The following is a 24,519-nucleotide window of genomic DNA, read 5'->3' as shown; positions in this document are numbered from 1 at the left end:
GCCGTAGCTCAGTGTTCATCTTTTGTCAAGCATCTCCTGTAGATTACTGTCATATTCTTTGTTGCTATGTTGGAGTGCTGTAGCATTGTTACTTGTTGCATTCTAAGTGCTATCATGTTGTTAATCGCAGATTCGTGTCATTTTTGTTTTGCTTGCCATCTGCAAACCGTGCATCCGTTTCCGGTGATCTTTATATCGATTTCAACCGAAATCATCTCATCTTTCCAGTGGCATGCTTGGTTTGCCAAGTTACTGCCTTGTTCATCATTTTTCTTCCGGAGCACGCATATGCATCGCATATCATGTCTTGCATATCATACATGTTTTGCATCATGTTGGTTGTGCATTTCCCGTGATTGATTGTGGTTCCGTTGCTTGTGTTCTTGTTGTGGGTAGAGCCGGGAGACGAGTTCGTGAACGAGGAACCTGTTGAGTACGCTTACGAGGATCAAGCTTTCGACAACTCTGAGAACCTTGCAGGCAAGATGACCATACCCCCGAAATCACTTCTATCTTTGCTTTGCTAGTTGTTCGCTCTATTTGCCATGCTGCGCCACCTATCACTTGCTATATCATGCCTCCCATATTGCCATGTCAGCCTCTAACCATCCTTTCCTAGCAAACCGTTGTTTGGCTAAGTTACCGCTTTTGCTCATCCCTTCTTATAGCGTTGCTAGTTGCAGGTGAAGTTGAAGTTTGTTCCATGTTGGAACATGGATATGTTGGGATATCACAATATCTCTTCTTTAATTAATGCATCTATATATATATGGGTAAAGGGTGGAAGGCTCGGCCTTATGCCTGGTGTTTTGTTCCACTCTTGCCGCCCTAGTTTCCGTCATACCGGTATTATGTTCCTTGAGTTTGCGTTCCTTACGCGGTTGGGTGATTTATGGGACCCCCTTGACAGTTCCCCTTGAATAAAACTCCTCCAGCAAGGCCCAACCTTGGTTTTACCATTTGCCACCTAAGCCTTTTCCCTTGGGTTTTCGCGAGCCCGAGGGTCATCTTTATATTTAACCCCCCCGGGCCAGTGCTCCTTCGAGTGTTGGTCCGAACCGAGCCGCCTGCGGGGCCACCTCGGGGAAACTCGAGGTCTGGTTTTACTCGTAGCCTGTCTCATCCGGTGTGCCCTGAGAACGAGTTATGTGCAGCTCCTATCGGGATTTGTCGGCACAGTCGGGCGGTCTTGCTGGTCTTGTTTTACCATTGTCGAAATGTCTTGTAAACCGGGATTCCGAGACTGATCGGGTCTTTCCGGGAGAAGGTTTATCTTTCGTTGACCGTGAGAGTTTATGATGGGCTAAGTTGGGACACCCCTGCAGGGTATTATCTTTCAAAAGCCGTGCCCGCGGTTATGAGGCAGATGGGAATTTGTTTAATGTCCGGTTGTAGAGAACTTGTCACTTGACTTAATTAAAATACATCAACCGCGTGTGTAACCGTGATGGTCTCTTCTCGGCGGAGTCCGGGAAGTGAACACGGTTTGAGTTATGAATGATGTAAGTAGGAGTTCAGGATCACTTCTTGGTCATTACCAGATGACGACCGTTCCGTTGATTCTCTTCTCGCTCTCTTTTGCGTATGTTAGCCACTATATATGCTTAGTGCCTGCTGCAGCTCCACCTCATTACATCATCCTTTCCTTTAAGCTCAAATAGTCTTGATCTCGCGGGTGTGAGATTGTTGAGTCCTCGTGACTCACAGATTCTACCAAAACAGTTGCAGGTGCCGACGATGCCAGTGCAGATGTTGAGATCGACCTCAAGTGGGAGTTCGATGAGGAACGTGGTCGTTACTATGTGTCTTTTCCTGATGATCAGTAGTGGAGCCCAGTTGGGTCGATCGGGGATCTAGCATTTGGGGTTATCTTATTTCATTTGGTTTTGACCGTAGTCGGTCTATATGTGTGTATTTTGGTTGATGTATGGATTATATTTATGTATTGAGTGAAGTGGAGATTGTAAGCCAACTCTTGTTATCCCATTCTTGTTCATTACATGGGATTGTGTGAAGATGACCCTTCTCGCGACAAAACCACAATGCGGTTATGCCTCTAAGTCGTGCCTCGACACATGGGAGATATAGCCACATCATGGGCGTTACAAAATCATTCTTAAATAGTATGATGGAAGATTTGGTTGCGGCAATTGATTTTGAGCTTGATGGCGCGTCGGTGCTGCAGTTTGAGCAATTGAATGAGGAGGACAAATATGACGAATTGGATCAATCTCATTTCTCCGGTTCTTCGAGGAAGAAAGGAATTCAGATCGTAAACTACACCAGGGGTGAGGATGCTGCTCTTGTGAGGGCATGGTAGGATGTTACTCTTGATGAGATCCGTCAGAAAGATCAAACGAGTGCAAACTATTGGAGGCGCATTGAGGAGCGTTCCATCATAACCTTCGGCTTAAATCCAACCGAACTCTCAAATCTCTCATGAACTGATAGAGTACGATTCAAGAGATGTGCAACCATTGGAATGGTTGTTTGGAACAAGTGAGGAACTCTCCTCCTAGAGGTGTCACCAGTGACCAATATGAGAACACTCATGTTATGTTTTATTGCCGCATTTTCATAACTTTAAGCATTTACAACACTGCTCCTCCACATTGTTGGAGAATACTGGATGTCAATGAGAAGTGGGAAATGAGGAATGAGGAGGCTCCTCCAAAACATGGGAGGTCGTGGAATATTTCCTCTTCGACATTGGATGACATCGAGGAAGATGATGGTGATGGAGAGGATAGGGTGGCTCGAAGTCCCACACCGGTGTCTATCGTGGAGTGGCCCGACGGAAGGATGGGGTCAAAGGAGATGCCCAAGAAACAAGGAGAGGTGCAGGTGTAAAAAATCAAGATTGCTGAATTGATCAATTCAAGGAATCAATACGCGGAGAAGAGGAAACAAGAGAAGTTGGAGATAGAGAACAATAAGCTTCAAAAGAAGAGGCCAAGGTTGAAAGCTATGCATGCAAACTGTAAGCCCATGGAAGAAATGCTGGCACGTAGGCTTCAACTTGAGGAGAATCTTTTTTTTTGCAAGAGTAGAATCGGTTGATGCAAGAGAAGGTGTCCGAGGAAAACCGGTTGATGTTTGATCCCACTATCATGAATCCAACGTCAAGATCACTTTGGTAGTTAATGCGATTGGCGATCATGCGTTTTAGGATGACATGAAGCGCCCAACATACTTGAGGAGGAGCGGGCGACATGTGATTTGTATATATCGGTTGAATGTATGCATGATGCTTTTTTTTTCATGCAGCTTGTTTAATTTGTTTAAGAATGTATGCATAATTGCTTATGTAATGATACAAAACGTTCCATCCAAATCCAAATGTGTGAACAAAAAGATCGTTTGAACGAAACGTGTGAACGAAAAGAAGGAAAATGAGATATGACGACTCTGCTTGTGCGTCGCCTTGGCCACAGTGCCGGCCGGGCGATGGACACGCAGCAGCGCAGTGAAGCAACAGAATTGCATACACAGATATTTGGGTGGGCCAGTTCAACAACCTGAATAACTCAACCGAAACCGGAACAGAGAAACAGAAGGGTCATACAGGAACAAAACTTGGCTCATAACCTACCGATTCCTGTGACAGAAGTGGTCCGGCGAGTTCTTAGCAATACACAAGAGTATATGCAGCTCTTTTGTGCGCAACCAAAACAGAAAACATATAGCAAATGGCAGGCTCCGGCTCAGGATAAGGTCAAGATCAACATAGATGGCGCCTATACTCTGGGCGAGCCATTTGTGTCATGGGGGGCAGTAATCCGAGACGATGCTGGGGAAGTTATGCTCGCCCGCGCTGGCCGCAAGGAGCATGTTGCTAACCCGTTCGCTGCAGAAGCCATTGCCATGTCTGAAGCTGTCTCAATGGCTGCAGAAGTTGGTGCTCTCCTGGTGGTCTTCGAAACAGACTCAAAGCTCCTAGCTGAAGCACTCGACTTCACCAAGGTGGATTCGTCTCCTTATGCGGCCATCATCGAAGACACTAAATTCCAGCTGAAAATGTGGTTCTCCCAACATTCTATTAGCGTTTGTCGACGTAGTGCTAATACTGTAGCGCATGAATTAGCTAAAGTTGGTCGCTTATGTTTACCGAATGACAGCACCAGCTGGAACTCTATTGTACCGCCCGCAGTGGCTGTTTGTGTTTCGGGTGACTTGCCCGTGCACCGTTAAGTTATAAAGCTTTGCTTTGCCCTAAAAAAAAAACTTGGCTCATAACAGAATGCTAACAATTGGGCGAAACTGAACCAAGGTGCCTGCCATGTAAACTGGAGAAGCATCCATTCATCATCTATTCCAACAGAACAGAACCCATGTGATGATAACAGCAGGAATTTGTAACTAGCATCCCTTAAGCACTGCATCACCATCGAGAGTATTTAGGGGGTCATCAACAGAACCCATGACGCAACAGGAATCCATAGGGAGTACTATTCAGCTAGAGTACGCATTTAGGGTGTTTAAAACCCAGCAGCAGCAGGAACTTAAAAGGTACTACTGGTAACAAGAAGATACTATGGTATCAATCAAGAAGCTAATATAAGGAGACGGTAGGGTAAATTCAGCTGGTGCGTGTCACTTGGGTATCCCTTTCTCTTGCTGGCCAGTGCAGTGCTTCATGGGTCCCTGGGTTTCAGCTTCTTCTTGGTCCTCGTCTGAAAATTAAGTGTTGAAACAGGGTTAAGTTGGCAGCCACAAGTGATTCAAATCTCTAGGAGTGGGTTATCAATCCATTGCACACACTGCTGCGGAACTGGGAGATCGACGACTCAGCACAGCAGAATATGGAGAGCAGTACACAGCACAAATAGTATAACTGAAGGAAACATAATAACATATACAGAGCTGTAGTAGTTATCTCTGTTAGCGTCAGATTGATGCAAAACACTAGTGAGCTGACTTGGCACATTGACTTTGAAACCAAACATCATGAATTTGTGTATGCTAATGATAAAGACTTAGAGAAGGTGTTTGATGCTACAATAACTGAAGCCAAATAGCATGGACAGGACAATATTATGGTGACCAAGGCCAAGAGACATTAACAATGATAACATCATTATTGATACAGAACTGTAGTATAGTTAGCTTAGCTCCATTATGTGTCTAAAATGGTACAATACTAACTTAAATAACTCTGAAACACGCATAAACAGATATGGATGATGAAAAACAGAATATGCTCGATACTATATGATGACTTAGGTATGACAAAACAAAGAACATGCATGGACAGCATCCATCAGGTGAGATAAACAAGTGACATTTCAACAATGGAATTAAAGTCGGCATCTACAAGTGATTGAAATCTCTATGAGCGGAGTATCACCCGATTGCACACACTGTTGCAGAATCGGGAGATTGAGGATTCCGCACACCAGAATACAGAGAACAGTACAAAACACAAATATACTTAAGATGCATAGCATAAACAAAGCTGTAGTAGTAAGCTCCCTTAGCATCTACTCTATATTGACGCAAAACACCAGTGAACTGACTTGGCATATTTACTCTGAAACAGGCATCATGAGATTGTTTAATTATGTTGATCACAGAAGACCCACACAAGGTGTTTGATGCTACAATGACTAGAGCCAAACAACATGGACAGGGCAATATTGACTAGAGCCAAACAACATGGACAGGGCAATATTTATGGTGACCAAGGCCAAGAACATGAACAACTATATAGCCTAGTAAGCGCCATTATTTGTAAATTGATACATAAGTTCATTCCAATAACTCTGAAACAAGCATCATAACAAAACACCGTGATGAAAAAACACAATATGTTCGACACACTATATATAGGCTGACTGAGGTACGACGAAACCAAGAACATGCATCGACAGCATATATGAAGACAAGTAAGGCCAAGCATGAAAGATGATATCAAAACAATAGGTCGCAGTTAAGGCTCACCTCGTTGCAGTGGCCACATTTCTTCTTGCGGCAGTTGGCAGACCTGAGGGGAAGGCGTGCATAGCACCTGCAAAACAAAATTGCTGTGATGTTAGGGCATGTCTACATTGTCATTGCAGTGATTGCACACAAAATTGCTTCTGAACGACTATCTTCGTATGCAAAACATGAGAGTTTGTCGGCATATGACAAGGAAATGTTTAAGAGTCGTTATATGCCACTGCTAATTAGTTGGCAACTACAAGCACATCAGAGATAGCTCATAGCAACCACACCTTCCAACAGCACGTGCATGAACTTGACCAGACGAGGGGGAGGCATCGATTCAGGGGCTTACTTGCGGCAGATGAGCTTACGCTGCCTGTACTTGAGGGCGAGCTGAAGGAGGTTGGGCTCGATCGGTGGGTAGGTTCCCCCTTTGCCGGTGCCGCCCCTGCCGCCGTGGAGGCGGAGCACGAGGTGAAGCGTGGACTCCTTCTGGATGTTGTAGTCCGCCACCGTGTGGCCTTCTTCCAGCTGCTTCCCTGCGAATATGAGGCGCTGCTGATCCGGCGGCACATCTGCAGTTAATTACAGCAGTCCATCAAGCGGGAGACAAGTAATTAGAGAACGACCAACACTAATTCAAGATGAACAGCAGTTAGATTCGGTATCCAAATCGAGTTCAAATTTGAAATGCGTCGTCGCTAGCAGGTTGCTGAAGAAAGTAGGCGATCCCATCACTTATTAGGAAACTGATAAACGCAAGCCGATCTAACTCTACCCGCGGGACTCGTCTCGGGTCAAACATGGAATCTATTGGTGTGAAGCTAGCTTGAGTGCTTAACGCGGCGGATCGCCCAGATCGCGCGCTCTGCTCTGTTTCCAACCAACATGAACAGCGACAGGAAGCAAGTACTACTCGGCAATCTACCAATCGAACACGCACAAACGCAGAGAAATGTTCCTAGCATCGCCTGGATTTGATGCGCGCAAGGGTAAACAGAAAACGAAGAGCAAAACAAGCGCCTCCAAAGGCCGATCGGAACAAACAGACGCAAGGAACAGGGCATCCCGACAGCGAGCAAGCGGCCGGGGCAAACGCAGAGAAATGTTTCTAGCTAGCATCTCTCGGATTCGATTGGAAACAGGCATGGGTAAACAGAAAACGAGGATCGAAACAAGCGCCTCCGATTCCGAGGACCGATCGACACTAGAACAGGAGCGCAACAGATGCAAGGAACAGGGCCGCCGAGCGGCGAGCAGAAGGAGCAAAGGGTGCTCGGCGAGCGCGCACACCAATGCGGCACAGAGATGAGAGGCGGGGAGATGGTTCGCTACCTTCCTTGTCGTGGATCCTGGCCTTGACGTCGGCGATGCCGTGGCCGCCCTCGACCTCGAGCGTGATCGTCTTCCCCGACGGCGTCTTGACGAAGATCTGCATCTTCGCGGGTCGCCGGAGTGCAGTGGCGGTGGCGGTGGTGTGTGTTGGTGTGGAGTTGGATGGACAGCGCCGCGGACTTGGCGCACCTTATATAGAGCGGAGCGTGTGAGGGGGAGGGAGGGGGGCTTGGACTTGAGTTGACGCGTCCGCTACGAAACCCTCGGAGCCCGAAGCGTGGGTGGATGGATAGGCCCGAATGGAGCGTGAGTGTGGAATCGCTAAGCCCTGCAGGGCCCGGCCCGGCCCGGGGATTTTGGTCACTGACCGGTGGACCGTACCGGTGGTGCCGTGCCGAGAAAGTTCGATGATTTCACTCTCTGGGGAGAAGTGTTTTCTTTAGGACAACGCTAACGTGTGGCGGGAGTCAAACCCATCCACACGCCCTATAACACACATACTGCGCCACGTCGCCGCATGCATGTGAGAATTTTTTTTTATTTTCAGTTTTTAAAATGTTTTATCTTTTAAATAAAAAATCTGATTGAAGATCCGTTTTCACCATTAAATCCCTCGCGACGAGATCTTCAAAACTAGATCTCATATTAATATATTTTGACGAAATTTTTTGGGGTTAAAAGTTGCCATGTCTATTGCACATGAATTGCCATGATATTTACACTGAAGTTGTCATGATATGTTTCAGCTATTTTCTTCTACATTTAAAAGTAAATTTTGACATATTATAAAACGGGAATTAAGAAACTAGATTTGCCATGCATTATAAACTAAAATTGCCATGATACATGCACTTAAAATTGTCATGGTTTATAAAAAATATATTTTCATGGTCAAAGTACTGGAATTGCCATCATCATAAAATTAAAATTGCCATGCTCTACAAAAATTGCCATGGTTTAAGCACTATGGCAGCTACAGTATAAACATCATGGCAACTTTTGGGCAAAAAATTTTTTGTCGAAACATATCAACATGGGGTTTAATTTTGAAGATCTCGTCGAGACGGATTTAATGGTGAAAACACATTTTTAATTTGATTTTTTAATTAGGAGATAAAACATTTTTAAGCCAAAAACCAAAAAAAAATCTGCTGATGTCATCCATTCATACGTGGCAAAATGAGTAATGATGGAGGCGTGTGGGCGATGTGCAAACGCCCACACATGTGGGCGTTAGTTTTTTCGTTTCTTTATACTAGGAGTACTAGGTAAAAAAAGAAAAGCTTTTTATTAATTAACAGCATCAAGTTCGTTACAAATGATAGTCCAGATCAGAGGACATCATTAATCCCACACGGCATCACCACAGTTCCCCGCCCTACCCCTACGAGCGAGAACATGAGCCATCGTGTTACGTAGTAGTACATGATTAGACTCTTTTGCGGGATTACATGATCAGACTGATGAGTGAAAAACAAATAGAGATAAAATTAGTTGCCAACTATATTTTTTGAACACGGTACAAACACAAGCACTCATTATACGTGCATACACTGACCCTATGAACGCACGCACGCACACCCTACCCCTATGAGCGCTTCCGAGAGACCGAGCCGACATATCATCTTGACCGCTACAATCAGGAAGCACTGCGTTGGAAGGCGGTGGCAGCGGCTGTGCGGGGGCGCCGGCGAGGGAGGCGGTCCTGGGTGTGATGCGGTCGGCACAGGAGGCCGCGCTAGGCGGGGGTGCCGGCGAGGGAGGATGCACTTGGCGGGGGTGCCGGTGAAGGAGGCCCGAGGGGAACGGGGGCGGGGGCTCGATGGCGGCTGGTTTTTGCATGCCGTGGAGGCAGAACTTGCTACCGGGGCGAGGATGGCGTAGACCCCAGGGAGGGGAGTGCGGGGCAAGGACAGTGCGTGGCCTGGTGGCAGTGTTGATCAGGTCACACACATCATAGACATGTTGTTTTTCTACGGAGGGATCGTTTGGGTAGTATTGTATGTGCTGGACAGTCTGCCGATAGAACATTTGATCTGAGTCGTTGATCTAATTGGTAGACCATTGATGTAACCTGAACAGTTGGACGTGGCAGACCAAAGGCCAGTCAGTGAAGGGGACATTGTCGACGATCTCGACCTCATATTAAAGACAAGAGTTACTCAACGGGTCTAGTTAAATGCGGTTGTTAGCACCTAGTTAGGACTCTCCCAATGCATCGTCTCTTAGCACGTTATCATAGGAGGTATAAAAACTTAAGAGATAACTACCGCAATGCATTGTTTCTTAGGGGTTGTATCTAATCTAATGATCCGAGGTGTTGGAAATATGCCCTACATGTAATAATAAAATGGTTATTATCATATTCCCTTGTTCATGATAAATGTTTATTATCCATGCTAGAATTGTATTTGACCAGAAACTTAAATACATGTGTGGATACATAAACAACATCTTGTCCCTAATAAGACTCTACTAGACTAGCTCGTTGATCAAAGATTTAAGGTTTTCTAACCATAGACATGAGTTGTTATATGATAACGGGATCACATAATTAGGAGAATGATGTGATGGCAGACCCAACCATAAAACTTAGCATATGATCGTGTCACTAAGTTCTCTTTGTCATAGCTTTCGTAATGTCAAGTATCTATTCCTTAGACCATGAGATCATGCCACTCCCGGATACCGGAGGAATACTTTGTGTGCTATCAAGCGCCACTTCGTAACTAGGTGATCATAAAGGTGCTCTACAGGTAATTTCAAAAGTATTTGTTGGGTTGCATTGATCGAGACTGGGATTTGTCGCTGTAACACCCTGTTACGCCTGGCAGGATCAAGACTGGCCCCACAGTTCGAATGGGCTCCCGGAAAAGAAGGAATTCCTTCTTGATATGAGTAATCTATCATTCCTATTAAGCCAAGCTCTCACATACACTCCCACTCAAAGGAACCCACGTCCTCGTCGGCCCATCAGGAACGTTCCCTCTTGGCACACATATGCGCGTCCCAGTCCAGCACATGTGCCATGCCATGTGCCACAACGGGCCACACGCGCCATGCGCCACATGCCTGCACACCTGACCCGCGCATGTCCATGTAACCACGAGGGTCGACTCTGATACCAACTATAACACCCTGTTACGCCTGGCGGGATCAAGACTGGCCTCACAGACCAACACTAGTCTTTCCTGCGCACTTCCTCACTCGTGCGTACCCAGGAGCTACTTCCCGGTCGGTCACCAATCCTAGAATTACCCCAAGCCAAGCACGCTTAACTTTGAAGTTCTTTTCGAATGGGCTCCCAGAAAAGAAGGAATTCCTTCTTGATATGAGTAGTCTATCATTCCTATTAAGCCAGGCTCTCATAGTCCCTTCGTGTGACGGAGAGATATCTCTGGGCCTTCTCAGTAATACAACATCACAAGAAGCTTGCAAGCATATGAGTAATGAGTTTAGTCACTGGATTTTGTATTACGAAACGAGTAAAGAGACTTGCCGGTAAAGAGATTGAACTAGGTATGAAGATACCAACGATCGAATCTCGGGCAAGTAACATATCGCCGGACAAAGGGAATTGCATACGGGATTAACTGAATCCTTGACATCGCGGTTCAACCGATAAAGATCTTCGTTGAATATGTAGGAATCAATATGGGCATTCAGGTCTAGCTATTGATTATTGATTGGAGAGGAGTCTCGATCATGTCTACATGTCCCCGAACCCTTAGGGTCACATGCTTAATGTTCGGTAGCGCTAGGGTAGTAATGAGATATTAATATGGTGAAGTCCGAAGGTTGTTCGGAGTTCCGAATGGGATCCGAGACATCACGAGGAGCTCCGAAATTGTTCAGAGGTAAAGATTTATATATGGGAAGTAATATTCAAGGTTTTGGAAAATATTTGGGATTTTCTGGTATTGTGCCGGGAAGGTTCTAGAAGGTTCTAGAGTGGAGCCCACCTGCATGGTGATACGTCTCCAACGTATCTATAATTTTTAATTGTTCCATTCTATTATATTATCTATTTTGGATGTTTTATATGCATTAATATGCTATTTTATGTTATTTTTGGGACAAACTTATTAACCCAGAGCCTAGTGCCACTTCTTGTTTTTTCCTTGTTTTTGAGTTTACAGAAAAGGAATATCAAACGGAGTCCAAACGGAATAAAACTTGCGCGATGATTTTTCTTGGACCAGAAGACACACGTGGGACTTGGTAAGGAAGGCGGAAGGGTCCCGAGGGCTCCACAAGCCCTCAGGGCGCGCGCTAGGGGGGCGCCCCTGGCTTGTGGGCCCCACGGGACTCCTCCAACGCTAATTCTTGGCCTATAAATTCATAAATATTCCCAAACAAGCAGAGGCGTCCACCAAAATACTTTTCCGCCGCCGTAACCTTCTGTACCCGTGAGATCCCATCTAGGGACCTTTTCCGGCACCCTGCTGGAAGGGGGATTCGATCACGGAGGGCTTCTACATCAACTCTATTACCCTTCCAATGAAGCATGAGTAGTTTACCACAGACCTACGGGTCCATAGCTAGTAGCTAGATGGCTTCTTCTCTCTCTTTGATCCTCAATACCATATTCTCATCGATGTTCTTGGAGATCTATCCGATGTAATATTCTTTTGTGGTGTGTTTGTCGAGATCCGATGAATTGTGGATTTATGATCAGTTTATCTATGAATATTATTTGAATCTTCTCTGAATTCTTATATGCATGATTTGATATCTTTGTATTTCTCTTCGAATTATCGGTTTGGTTTGGCCAATTAGATTGGATTTTCTTGCAATGGGAGAGGTGATTAGTTTTGGGTTCAATCTTGCGGTGTCCTCACCCATTGACAAAGTAGGGGTAGCGAGGCACGTATTTGTATTGTTGCCATCAAGGGTAAAACGATGGGGTTTTCATCATATTGCTTGAGTTTATCCCTCTACATCATGTCATCTTGCTTAAAGCGTTACTCCGTTCTTATGAACTTAATACTCTAGATGCATGCTGGATAGCAGTCGATGTGTGGAGTAATAGTAGTAGATGAAGGCAGGAGTCGGTCTACTTGACACGGACGTGATGCCTATATTCATAATCATTGCCTTGGATATCGTCATAATTTTGCGCTTTTCTATCAATTGCTCGATAGTAATTTGTTCACCCACCGTATTATTTGCCTTCAAGAGAGAATCCTCTAGTGAAACCTATGGCCCCCGGGTCTATTTTCCATCATATATTTTCAGATCTATAAACCAAAAAACCCAAAAATATCTCGCTGCAATTTTTTACTTTTACTTTGTTTTAAGTTTTAGTAATCTTTTATATCTATCTCTATCAGATCTCACCTTTGCAAGTGACCGTGAAGGGACTGACAATCCCTTTATCGCGTTGGGTGCGAGTGTTTGATTGTTTGTGTAGGTGCATAGATTGGAGACATGCTTGTATCTCCTACTGGATTGATACCTTGGTTCTCAACTGAGGGAAATACTTATCTCTACTTTGCTGCATCACCCTTTCCTCTTCAAGGGAAGAACCAACGCAAGCTCAAGAAGTAGCAGGAAGAATTCCTAGCGCCCTTGCCAGGGAGATCTACATCAAGCCTACCAAGTAGCCACCATAAACTCTCATATCTTGCATTACATTATTTGCCATTTGCCTCTCGTTTTCCTCTCCCCCACTTCTAAAATGATTTCAGAAAACACAAAAAGATTTGCCTTCTTTTCGTTTTCCCTTATGTCTTACTTGGTTTGTTTGCTTGTTTGCTTGCCTTAATTGTGTATTTATTCAAGATCAGAAAGCAAAAGTTTTATGGATCCACTTAAATTTTTCTACTTGGATCATCTTCGATCTTTATGTGCTCGTGCTGAAACCCCAACTAGTTTAGTTGAGGGAAAATCATTAGATGAGCATGCTCATTTTGTGTGTCATCATTTGTCTAAAAAATGGGGACTCCTATGGAATCAAATAAATTATTTGCTATGCTATGCTTGGAATCTATGTGAAATTTATGATTTTACTTGTTGCTCGGAAAACCCTAAAAAACACCTTCCCTACCTATGTGAGTTTAATGATAATGAAATCCGATCTTCTTATGCCAAAGGTGTTTATAGTTACTATGATATCGAAGAAACTGAAGAATGTTGCTTTTAAGGGTGCTTATGAAGTTGCTTATTTGATTGAAAAGTATGATATTACTCTCTACAAATCTGAAAATTTTGACGTACTTAAATATTGCTATGAAAACTATGCTCATAATGCCTGTGTTAAGGAATTTATTGAGAGAATGACCGTTGCTTTGGAAGAAAATAATGATATGCATGAATCTATAGATAATTATGATTCCATTGATTTGATTGAGATATCATCCCTTGATGAACATGATGCTTGCTATTTTTATGGCCATGATGCCAATATTAATTATGCTTATGGAGGTGAACTTGCTATAGTTCCTTATGTTAAACATGAAATTATTGCTATTGCACCCACGCTTGATAGTCCCTTTGTAGGATCGAAAGTAGGTCTAGAGGGGGGTGATTAGACTACTTGACCAAATAAAAATCTAGCCTTTTCCTAATTTTAAGTCTTGGCAGATTTTAGCAACTTAGCACAAGTCAAGCAATCAACCTACACATGCAATTCTAAGAGTGTAGCAGCGGACAATAAAACATTGCATATGAAGGTAAAGGGAAGGGTTTGGAGAATGCAAACGCAATGTAGACATGGAGATTTTTGGCGTGGTTCTGACAGGTGGTGCTATCGTACGTCCATGTTGATGGAGACTTCAACCCACGAAGGGTAACGGTTGCGCAAGTCCACGGAGGGCTCCACCCACGAAGGGTCCACGAAGAAGCAACCTTGTCTATCCCACCATGGCCATCGCCCATGAAGGACTTGCCTCACTCGGGTAGATCTTCACGAAGTAGGCGATATCCTTGCCCTTACCAACTCCTTGGTTCAACTCCACAATCTTGTCGGAGGCTCCCAAGTGACACCTAACCAATCTAGGAGACACCACTCTCCAAAAGGTAATAGATGGTGTGTGATAACCCACACGTATAGGGGATCGCAACAGTTTTCGAGGGTAGAGTATTCAACCCAAATTTATAGATTCGACACAAGGGGAGCCAAAGAATATTTGAAGGTATTAGCAGCTGAGTTGTCAATTCAACCACACCTAGAGACTAATTATCTGCATCAAAGTGATCAGTAGAAAAGTAATTTGATAGTTTTGATAGTAGTAACAGTAGAAATGGTAACGGTAACAGTGATAGCAGTAATTTTATAGCAAGTGCAATAGTAACGATAGCAGTAGTAACTTAGGGTGATACGGCACTAGCTCCAGTTCATCAATGTAATGTAGGCATGTATTCCGTAAATAGTCATACGTGCTTATGGAAAGAACTTGCATGACATCTTTTGTCCTACCCTCCCGTGGCAGCAGGGTCCATATTGGAAACTAAGGGATATTAAGGCCTCCTTTTAATAGAGAACCGGAACAAAGCATTAAAACATAGTGAATACATGAACTCCTCAAACTACGGTCATCACCGGGAGTGGTCCCGACTATTGTCACTCCGGGGTTGCCGGATCATAACACATAGTAGGTGACTATAACTTGCAAGATCGGATCTAGAACATGGATATAATGATGATAACATAAACGGTTCAGATCTGAGTTCATGGCACCCGGGCCCAAAGTGACAAGCACTAAGCATGACAAAGTCATGCCAACATCAATCTTAGAACATAGTGGATACTAGGGATTAAGCCGTAACAAAACTAACTCGATTAGATGATGAATCTCATCCAACTCCTCACCGACCAGCGAGCCTACGAAGGAATTACTTACTCCCGGTGGGGAGCATCATGGAATTGGCGATGGAGAAGGGTTAGTGATGACGAAGAACGAAGATCCCCTCTCCGGAGCCTCAAACGGAGTCCAGATCTGGCCTCCCGATGAAGAACAGGAGGTGACGGCGGCTCTGTCTCGTGGATCGCAATAAGTCTTTCTCCCTGATTTTTTTGGAAAAATAGGATTTTATAGCATCGGTTTCAGGGTCTGCGGGGCCACCAGGTGGGGACAACCCACCTGGGCACGCTAGGAGGGGGCGCCCTGGTGGGTTGTGCCCACCCAGGTGCCGCCCTCCGGTGGGTCTTGGCTCCAAAAATTCTTGTTTATGGTATAAAAAATCCTCGCAAAGTTTCATTCCATTCCGAGAACTTTTATTTCTGCACAAAAACAACACCATGGTAGTTCTGCTGAAAACTGCGTCAGTCCAGGGTTAGTTTCATTCAAATCATGCAAATTAGAGTCCAAAACTAGAGGAAACGCGTTAGGAAAAGTAGATACGTTGGAGACGTATCAACTCCCCCAAGCTTAAACCTTTGCTTATTCTCAAGCAATTCAGTTGATAAACTGAAAGTGAAAAAGAAAAACTTTTACGAACTCTTTTGCTCTTGTTTGCATAAATAAGCTTAAACAACACCCATGTTTTCAGCCAACATTATAACTAACCATGCCGATAATAACTCTTAAAGATTATATTAACTCATATCAATGACATAATCAGCTAGCGAGCAATAATAAGATATCTCAAATGGCAACACATTATCAAAACAACCATGATATAATATGACAATAGTGGTATTTGTTGGTGAATGCAGTAATTTCAAAAAAATTCCTACGCACACGCAGGATCCATCTAGGTGATGCATAGCAACGAGAGGGGAGAGTGTTGTCTACGTACCCTCGTAGACCGAAAGCGGAAGTGTTCTGACAACGCGGTTGATGTAGTCGTACGTCTTCACGATCCGACCGATCCTAGTACCGAAAGTATGGCACCTCCGTGATCTACACACGTTCAGCTTGGTGACGTCCCATGAACTCTCGATCCAGTTGAGTGTCGAGGGAGAGCTTCGTCAGCACGACGGCGTGATGACGATGATGATGAAGTTACCGGCACAGGGCTTCGCCTAAGCACTCCAACGATATGATCGAGGTGGATTATGGTGGAGGGGGGCACCGCACACGGCTAAGACAATGTTAACTTGTGTGTCTATGGGGTGCCCCCTCCCCCGTATATAAAGGAGTGGAGGCAGGGGGGCTCTATGGCGCGCCCTGGAGGAGTCCTACTCCCACCGGGAGTAGGATTCCCCCCTTCCCTAGTTAGACTAGGAGAGGAAGGAAGGGGGAGGAAGGAGGAAGGAGGGGGGGGGGCAAACCCAATTCGGATTGGGCTTGGGGGGAGCACGCCCCCTCCTAGGCTCCCTTCTCCTCTCTCCCACTATGGCCCAATAAGGCCCATATACTTCCCGGGGGGTTCCGGTAACCTCCCGGTACTCCGGTAAATGCCCAAACTCACCGGAACCATTCCGATGTCCAAACATAGTCATCCAATATATCGATCTTTATGTCTCAACCATTTCGAGACTCCTTGTCATGTCTGTGATCATATCCAGGACTCCGAACTACCTTCGGTACATCAAAACACATAAACTCATAATACGGATCATCACCGAACGTTAAGCGTGCGGACCCTACGGGTTCGAGAACTATGTAGACATGACCGAGACACGTCTCCGGTCAATAACCAATAGCGGAACATGGATGTTCATATTGGCTCCCACATATTCTATGAAGATCTTTATCGGTCAAACCGCATAACAACATACATTGTTCCCTTTGTCATCGGTATGTTACTTGCCCGAGATACGATCGTCGGTATCTCAATACCTAGTTCAATCTCGTTACTGGCAAGTCTCTTTACTTGTTCTGTAATATATCATCCTGCAACTAACTCATTAGTTACATTGCTTGCAAGGCTTATAGTGATGTGCATTACCGAGAGGGCCCAGAGATACCTCTCCGACAATCGGAGTGACAAATCCTAATCTCGATCTATGCCAACTCAACAAACACCATCAGAGACACCTGTAGACCACCTTTATAATCACCCAGTTACGTTGTGACATTTGGTAGCACACAAAGTGTTCCTCCGGTATTCGGGAGTTGCATAATCTCATAGTCATAGGAACATGTATAAGTCATGAAGAAAGTAATAGCAACATACTAAACGATCAAGTGCTAAGCTAACGGAATGGGTCAAGTCAATCACATCATTCTCTAATGATGTGATCCAGTTAATCAAATGACAACTCATGTCTATGGCTAGGAAACTTAACCATCTTTGATTCAACGAGCTAGTCAAGTAGAGGCATACTAGTGACACTCTGTTTATCTATGTATTCACACATGTACTAAGTTTCCGGTTAATACAATTCTAGCATGAATAATAAACATTTATCATGATATAAGGAAATATAAATAACAACTTTATTATTGCCTCTAGGGCATATTTCCTTCAGTCTCCCACTAGCCCTTTCTGAGACCGCAAAACATAAATGCAGAGCACCTCCAAAGTTCAAGCAGCGTCCAAACATTGTAATTCATGGTAGAAAAGATCAAGTCATGATGCACCCAACATTAGCTACACACAATGCATAAGCATGACAACAGTGCTCTCAAGTTCTGGCGCTTGTTTTAGAAGGTGATGACACAACATAAAAGTAAATGGATAGTCCCTTCGCAGAGGGAAGCAGTGATTTGCAGAGGTGCCAGAGTTCAATTTTTTAAAACAGAGGTAAATGATATTTTGAGACATGCACCTTTCTCATTTACTTCACGACCATCAGTTACCAATATCTTCCATGCTAAGCACGCTAGTGGCGGTTCCCAAGCGATAGAAGTAAAGGTTTTGACTCCATTGAGAGTTTTTGTTTGATTACTTGAGAGATCATTTCTTTTGCAGTTTGGGATTGGGCATCCCTATTACCGCCCTTTTCTCGTGCGATGTCGAGTGAATAAACACTCGACCTGAGAATAACCTGCTTAGAATGGAAGATACCGACCACCTCCTGTCATTCCATGAACGATCCAGGCACACAAAAAGGATATTTATAAGAAGTTTTTAGAGGTGGCACATGCAAATTTACTTAGGACGGCAGGGTAATACCGCATATAGGTAGGTATGGTGGACTCATCTGGAATAACTTTGGGTTCAAGGTTTTTGATGTACAAGCATAATTCCCACTTAGTACAGGCGAAGGCTAGCAATTAGATTGAGAAGCGGCCAGCTAGAGAGCAACAACGGTCATGAACATGCATTATGCATAAGTAACATTGGACACTAGCATGAGTAGGATATGAGCACCATGAACATAAATATCATAGAGGCTATGTTGGTTTTGATTCAACTACATGCATGAACATGTGCCAAGTCAAGCCACTCGAACATTCAGAGGAGGATACCATATCATCATACTACATCACAATCATTTTAACGCAATGTTGATATCCAAGATAAATCATTATCCACTCCCAGCTACTTATGCATGGCATGAGAAACTATAATCTCTAATTGTCATTGCAAACATGTTTAATCATAATGGGCTGAATCATGGATACTAGGTTAAACATATTTACACAAATAGAACAAGTCGAGTTCATACCCGTTTCTCTCTGCCACGGTCAGTTCATCGAATATCGTCATTATTGCCTTTCACTTGCACGACCGAATGATATGAAAATAATAATAGTGCAAGAGTGCCGTGGACTAAGTTGGAATCTGCAAACATTTTATTCAATTGGACAAGACAAGGTAAAATGTGCTCTTTATTAGATCAACAATTATTCATATGAGAGCCACTTAACATTTTCATCGTGGTCTTCTCCTCGGTACAACTAGATAAGAAGAAAAGAAATTCAGAGAAACACACTGAAATATTTTTGAAGTTTTTGGTTTTCTTGAGCAAGCAAATATAAGGGAAAAGCAAAAACGAGAAAAACTATTTACGCGGGAAAGCTCCCAACAAGCAAAAGAAGAACAAGGGAATCTTTTTGGATTTTCTTTTTAGTATTACAACTAAGCATGCATAGAAAGTAAACTAACTACAACTAATTTTTTTGGTTTTTCTAAAGTTTTTCAAACACACAAGAAGAAGGCAAGAAAATAAATTTAAGCATGGATAATACAATGAAAAAGTGTGAACACCGACAACTGGAATGAAATGTGTGAACATGAATGTAATGTCGGTGAGAAACACATACTCCCCCAAGCTTAGGCTTTTGGCCTAACTTGGTAAACAGTCAGTAATCTGGATAGTGGTTGGCATGGTAGCTCACGGAGGCTCTCGGTGCGGATGCCTCGGCCTGCCGTGCTGCCTCCACTACTGCGTTGTGAGCTCGGGCCTCGCTCTCAAGAACAAAGTATCTTCCTTTGCTGTGATAGTCAAAAAGAGCAGGCGCAGGAAAATATGTGTGCACAATAGATTTTTGGTTAAACAACATATTGTAAGTGAAATTATGGACTTTCCCTGCGAGGATCTTATGACTTTTCAAAACATCGAAGTCTAAAAACTGCGTGGGTAGGATAGGGTCAAAGGGCAAAGGTGAAACACCCTAGCCCTCGTGCTAAACGCGTGGCATATATTCCACCATAGAAATAGCCACTGTTAGTGTTATGCTAAAGTCTTCGTGCAACAATCGCTCCAAGGTTATAACTCCTTTCACCGGTGAGAGCGGTGCGTATGAGGCTCAAGTCTAGAGCACAAATTGTACTACAGTCTTGCTTGCCTACTATACATTTCCCGTTAAATAATGCAAAGTACTGAATTGCGGGAAAATGAATGCTCTTTATTCTACCTTGTGTCACTCCCCTCGTCTCACCGTAGCAAAGACTAGTCAAGAACGATTGGTACTCAGCCTTTGGCGGTTCGTCAAGCGAACCCCAGAATGGGAGTTTGCAGTGGTGAGCAAAACTCTCTAGTGAAATGGTAAATGAATCTTCATAGAGTTTAAATGACACCCTAGCCTCTCGGGGATGGAATTTAAATCCTTTGACAAATGATTCAGTGAGAGTATGGTGTCGTTCGCACTTATCTGAATTGTAGGGACCGAGACCGGCATTGTGAACATATTGCTCAAATTCCTTCTTAATGCCCACACGCACCATATAGTCATCGCAAGGCCATAAGCATGTTTTGGTAGCTGCATCTCGAATGGAACTTTCACTTGGTTCAACATAAAAACGGCGAGCGGAATTGTCGCTAGAAGATGCCCCCGAGGATCTCCTCCTCGAAGAACTCCTTCCAAATAGGTTCATCATGTTCGCGTACAATTTTCTGAAAATTTTGGGTGACAAAAATTTGTCAACAAAACTTTATTAAATTTATAGCAACTACTCATAGGGATACATAGAGGCCATAGCAAGCATTCAAACTACTTAGAACTCTAAGAATTTAACATGCAAACTCATCTACAACAGCACCAAGAGTAGCTAATTATTCAAAATATAAACCACTAAAACAAAAACTAATTGGACAAATGGTGGAGTCACATACCAAGCAACAATCCTCAGAAACAGTTTCGGAAACGGAGCTTCGAGCAAAGAGATCGAAATCCGCGGGTTTGAGAGCAAGAACACGGGAGAGAGAGCAATGGAGATTTTTTTCTGGAGGTAAGCGATGATGTGGTGTGAAGAGGTAAGTGAGGGGGCCCATGTGGGGACCACAACCCACCAGGGCGTGCCTGGGGGTCCTGGCGCGCCCAGGTGGGTTGTGCCCACCTGGTGCACCTCCCTCTGGTATCATTTGCACCAGAAATTCTTAAATATTCAGAAAAAATCATATTAAATTTTCAGAGCATTATGAGAACTTTATTTTTGGGTCATTTTTTATTGCACAGGAAATTCCGAAAACAGAAAAAAACATGGCATTTTATTTTATTTAACTAATAAAAATAGAAACCAAAAAGTAGGGACAGAAGGTAGTGCTTACTAAATTCATCAACTTCATACCGCTCAAAAATGATCCATTAATAAGGTTGATCAAGTCTTATTAACAACCACTTCCGATTAGCATGAAACCGAAGAACTATCGTAAATCACTAAGTTACCTCAATGGGGATATGAATGTCCCCAACAATAAGCATTTCATATTTATTTTTAACAGTAGGTAGAGGTATTTGAAAACTTCCAATAGTGATTGTCGGAGATTTTTCAATAACATTAATACCATTCACTTGGAATTATTTCTTCGGAAAGTGCACCGTATGCTCATTACCATTGATATGAAAAGTGACCTTGCTTTTGTTGCAATCAATAACAGCCTCTGCAGTATTCAAGAAGGGTCTACCAAGGATAATCGACATATTGTCGTCCTCAGGCATCTCAAGTATAACAAAGTCAGTCAAAATAGTAACATTAGCAACAACAACGGGCACATCCTCACAGATACCGATAGGTATGTCAGTTGATTTATCAGCCATTTGCAAAGATATTTCAGTAGGTGTGAGTTTATTCAAATCAAGTCTTTTATATAAAGAGAAAGGCATAACACTAACACGAGCTCCTAAATCACACAAAGCAGTTATCACATAATTCTTTTTGATAGAGCAAGGTATAGTTGGTATTCCCGGATCTCCAAGTTCTTTAGGTACTCCATCCTTAAAAGTATAATTAGCAAGCATAGTGGATATTTCAGCTTCCGGTATTTTTCTCTTATTGGTGATGATGATGTCTTTCATGTACTTTGCATAAGGAGGCATTTTCAAGATATCAGTCAAGCGAGTACGCAAAAAGACTGGCCTCAGCATTTCAGCAAAGCGTTCAAATTCTTCATCATCTTCCTTTTTAGTTGACTTAGGTGGAAAGGGCATAGGTTTTTGAACCCACGGTTCTCTTTCTTTACCGTGTTTTCTAGCCACAAATTCTCTTTTATCATATCTTTTATTCTTAGGTTGTGGGTTATCAAGATCAACATGTGGTTCTATCTCAATATCATTGTCTGGTTCTTTATTATTTGGTTGAGCATCTTCAGGAACCTCATCATTATCTTCTTCATTATCAGAAGGTGAGGGTTCATTACTAGATTGAGTTTCAGCATCAGAGATAGAAGTTTCATTATCATTATCAAGAGGTTTTTCTATTTCAGGTTCACTAGAAGCATGCAAAGTCCTATCATTTTTCTTCTTCTTTCTCTTTTTAGAAGGACTACGTGCATCCGTGTTATTTATTTGTGAATCTTGTTCAATTCTTTTTGGGTGTCCCTCGGGATAAAGTGGTTCCTGAGTCATTTTACCTCCTCTAGTTGCAACTCTAACAACAAAGTCATGTATATTATTATTCATTTCATCAAGCAATTCTCTTTGAGATTTAGCAACTTGTTCTAACTGAGTTTGAACCATAGAAGCATGCTTTCCAACACCTCTAACATCATTTGAGATTCTAAATAACAAGTCACTCAAGCGAGCAATCATATCAGAATTATATTTCAATTGTTTCATAACATTTGCATTGAAGTGATCTTGTTTTCTAATGTAGTTTTCATACTCATAAAGGCATTGACTAGGGTGCATATTGTGAGGATTATCATTATCACTAAACTTCATTAAAGAATTTACCTCTACCACCTTAGGCAGTGGTGGCGTATTAAGCCCATGTATTTCTTCAATAGGAGGTAAAATTTTGACATCCTCAGCTTTAATACCTTTTTCCTTCATAGATTTCTTTGCCTCTTGCATATCTTCAGGACTGAAATATAATATACCCCTCTTCTTCAGGGTGGGTTTAGGCGGTTGTTCAGGAAGAGTCCAATCATCATAATTTTTCAATATGTTATTCAATAACTCTTCAGCTTGTCCAACAGTTCATTCCATGAAAACACAACCAGCACAACTATCTAGGAAGTCCCTAGAAGCATCGGTTAGTCCATTATAGAAGATATCAAGCATTTCATTTTTCTTAAGAGGATGATCAGGCAAAGCATTAAGTAACTGGCAAAGCCTCCCCCAGGCTTGTGGGAGACTCTCTTCTTTAATTTGCACAAAGTTAAATATTTCCTGTAAAGCAACTTGTTTCTTATGAGCAGGGAAATATTTTCCAGAGAAGTAATAAATCATATCCCGGGGACTACGCACACAACTAGGAGCAAGAGTATCGTACCAAGCTTTAGCATCACCCTTTAATGAGAACGGAAATAATTTGAGAATAAAGTAATAGCGAGTTTTCTCATCATGAGTAAAAAGGGTGCCTATGTCATTCAACTTAGTAAGATGTGCCACAACAGTTTCATTTTCATAACCATGAAAAGGATCAGATTCAACCAAAGTAATTAACTCCGGGTCGACAGAGAATTCATAATCCTTATCATCAATAAAGATCAGTGAAGTAGCAAACTTAGGATCATATTTCATTCTAGCATTCAGAGATTTTTCTTTATACTTGCATAATAATTTCTCTAGATCATCTCTATCCTTACAAGCAAGAATATCTCTAGTTGTCTCCTCATTCATAACATAACCTTCCGGTACCTTAGGCAATTCATATCTAGGAAGGCTAGTTCTAGCAGGTGTTTCAGGAGTTTCAGTTTCAGGCTCATCATCAGATTCAACATCATGTTGTATTACTCTAGCAATTTGTTCATCAAGAAATTCACCAAGTGGCACATCATCATTATCAAGCAAGGTACTAGCATCATCATAAGTATTATCCATAGTAGAAGTAGCACCATCAATAACTTGTGACATATCAGGATTAATAGCATGTGGTGGTGTTGCAAGTTTACTTATAACAGAAGGTGAATCTAAAGCAGAAGTGGATGGCAGTTCCTTACCTCCCCTCGTCTTTGAGGGAAAAATCTTAGTCTTAGCATCCTTCAGATTCTTCATAGTGATAAATTGATAATAATCCCAAGTGACTCAACAAATATACCTATGCTCCCTGGCAACGGCGCCAAAAAAAGGTCTTGATAACCCACAAGTATAGGGGATCGCAATAGTTTTCGAGGGTAGAGTATTCAACCCAAATTTATAGATTCGACACAAGGGGAGCCAAAGAATATTTGAAGGTATTAGCAGCTGAGTTGTCAATTCAACCACACCTAGAGATTAATTATCTACAGCAAAGTGATCAGTAGCAAAGTAGTTTGATAGTTTTGATAGTAGTAACAGTAGCAACGATAACGGTACAATGATAGCAGTAATTTTGTAGCAAGTGCAATAGTAACGATAGCAGTAGTAACTTAGCAAGATCAATATAAGATAAATTCGTAGGCATTGGATCGATGACTTGTTGGATGATATTCATCATGAGACAGTTATAACCTAGGGTGATACGGCAGTAGCTCCAGTTCGTCAATATAATGTAGGCATGTATTCCGTAAATAGTCATACGTGCTTATGGAAAGAACTTGCATGACATCGTTTGTCC

At 42.9% G+C, this 24,519-nt stretch overlaps 1 protein-coding gene across 1 annotated transcript; it reads right to left on the bottom strand.

Annotated features, from left to right (window-relative positions):
- Positions 1–4,282: 4,282 nt before the first annotated feature.
- LOC109771507 (ubiquitin-ribosomal protein eL40 fusion protein) lies at positions 4,283–7,459 on the bottom strand. Its single transcript, XM_020330203.3, has 4 exons — positions 7,261–7,459; positions 6,278–6,500; positions 5,941–6,007; positions 4,283–4,673 (listed from the first exon to the last, which is right to left on the bottom strand). Exons 1-4 carry the CDS (start codon positions 7,361–7,363, stop codon positions 4,635–4,637), a joined length of 432 nt encoding a protein of 143 aa, XP_020185792.1. The 5' UTR covers positions 7,364–7,459; the 3' UTR covers positions 4,283–4,634.
- Between the last annotated feature and the right edge of the window lie 17,060 nt (positions 7,460–24,519).

The sequence above is a fragment of the Aegilops tauschii genome, chromosome 5 (assembly GCF_002575655.3).
Source record: "Aegilops tauschii subsp. strangulata cultivar AL8/78 chromosome 5, Aet v6.0, whole genome shotgun sequence".
Taxonomy (NCBI): domain Eukaryota; kingdom Viridiplantae; phylum Streptophyta; class Magnoliopsida; order Poales; family Poaceae; genus Aegilops; species Aegilops tauschii.
This window is presented reverse-complemented; position numbering and strand designations above follow the sequence as displayed.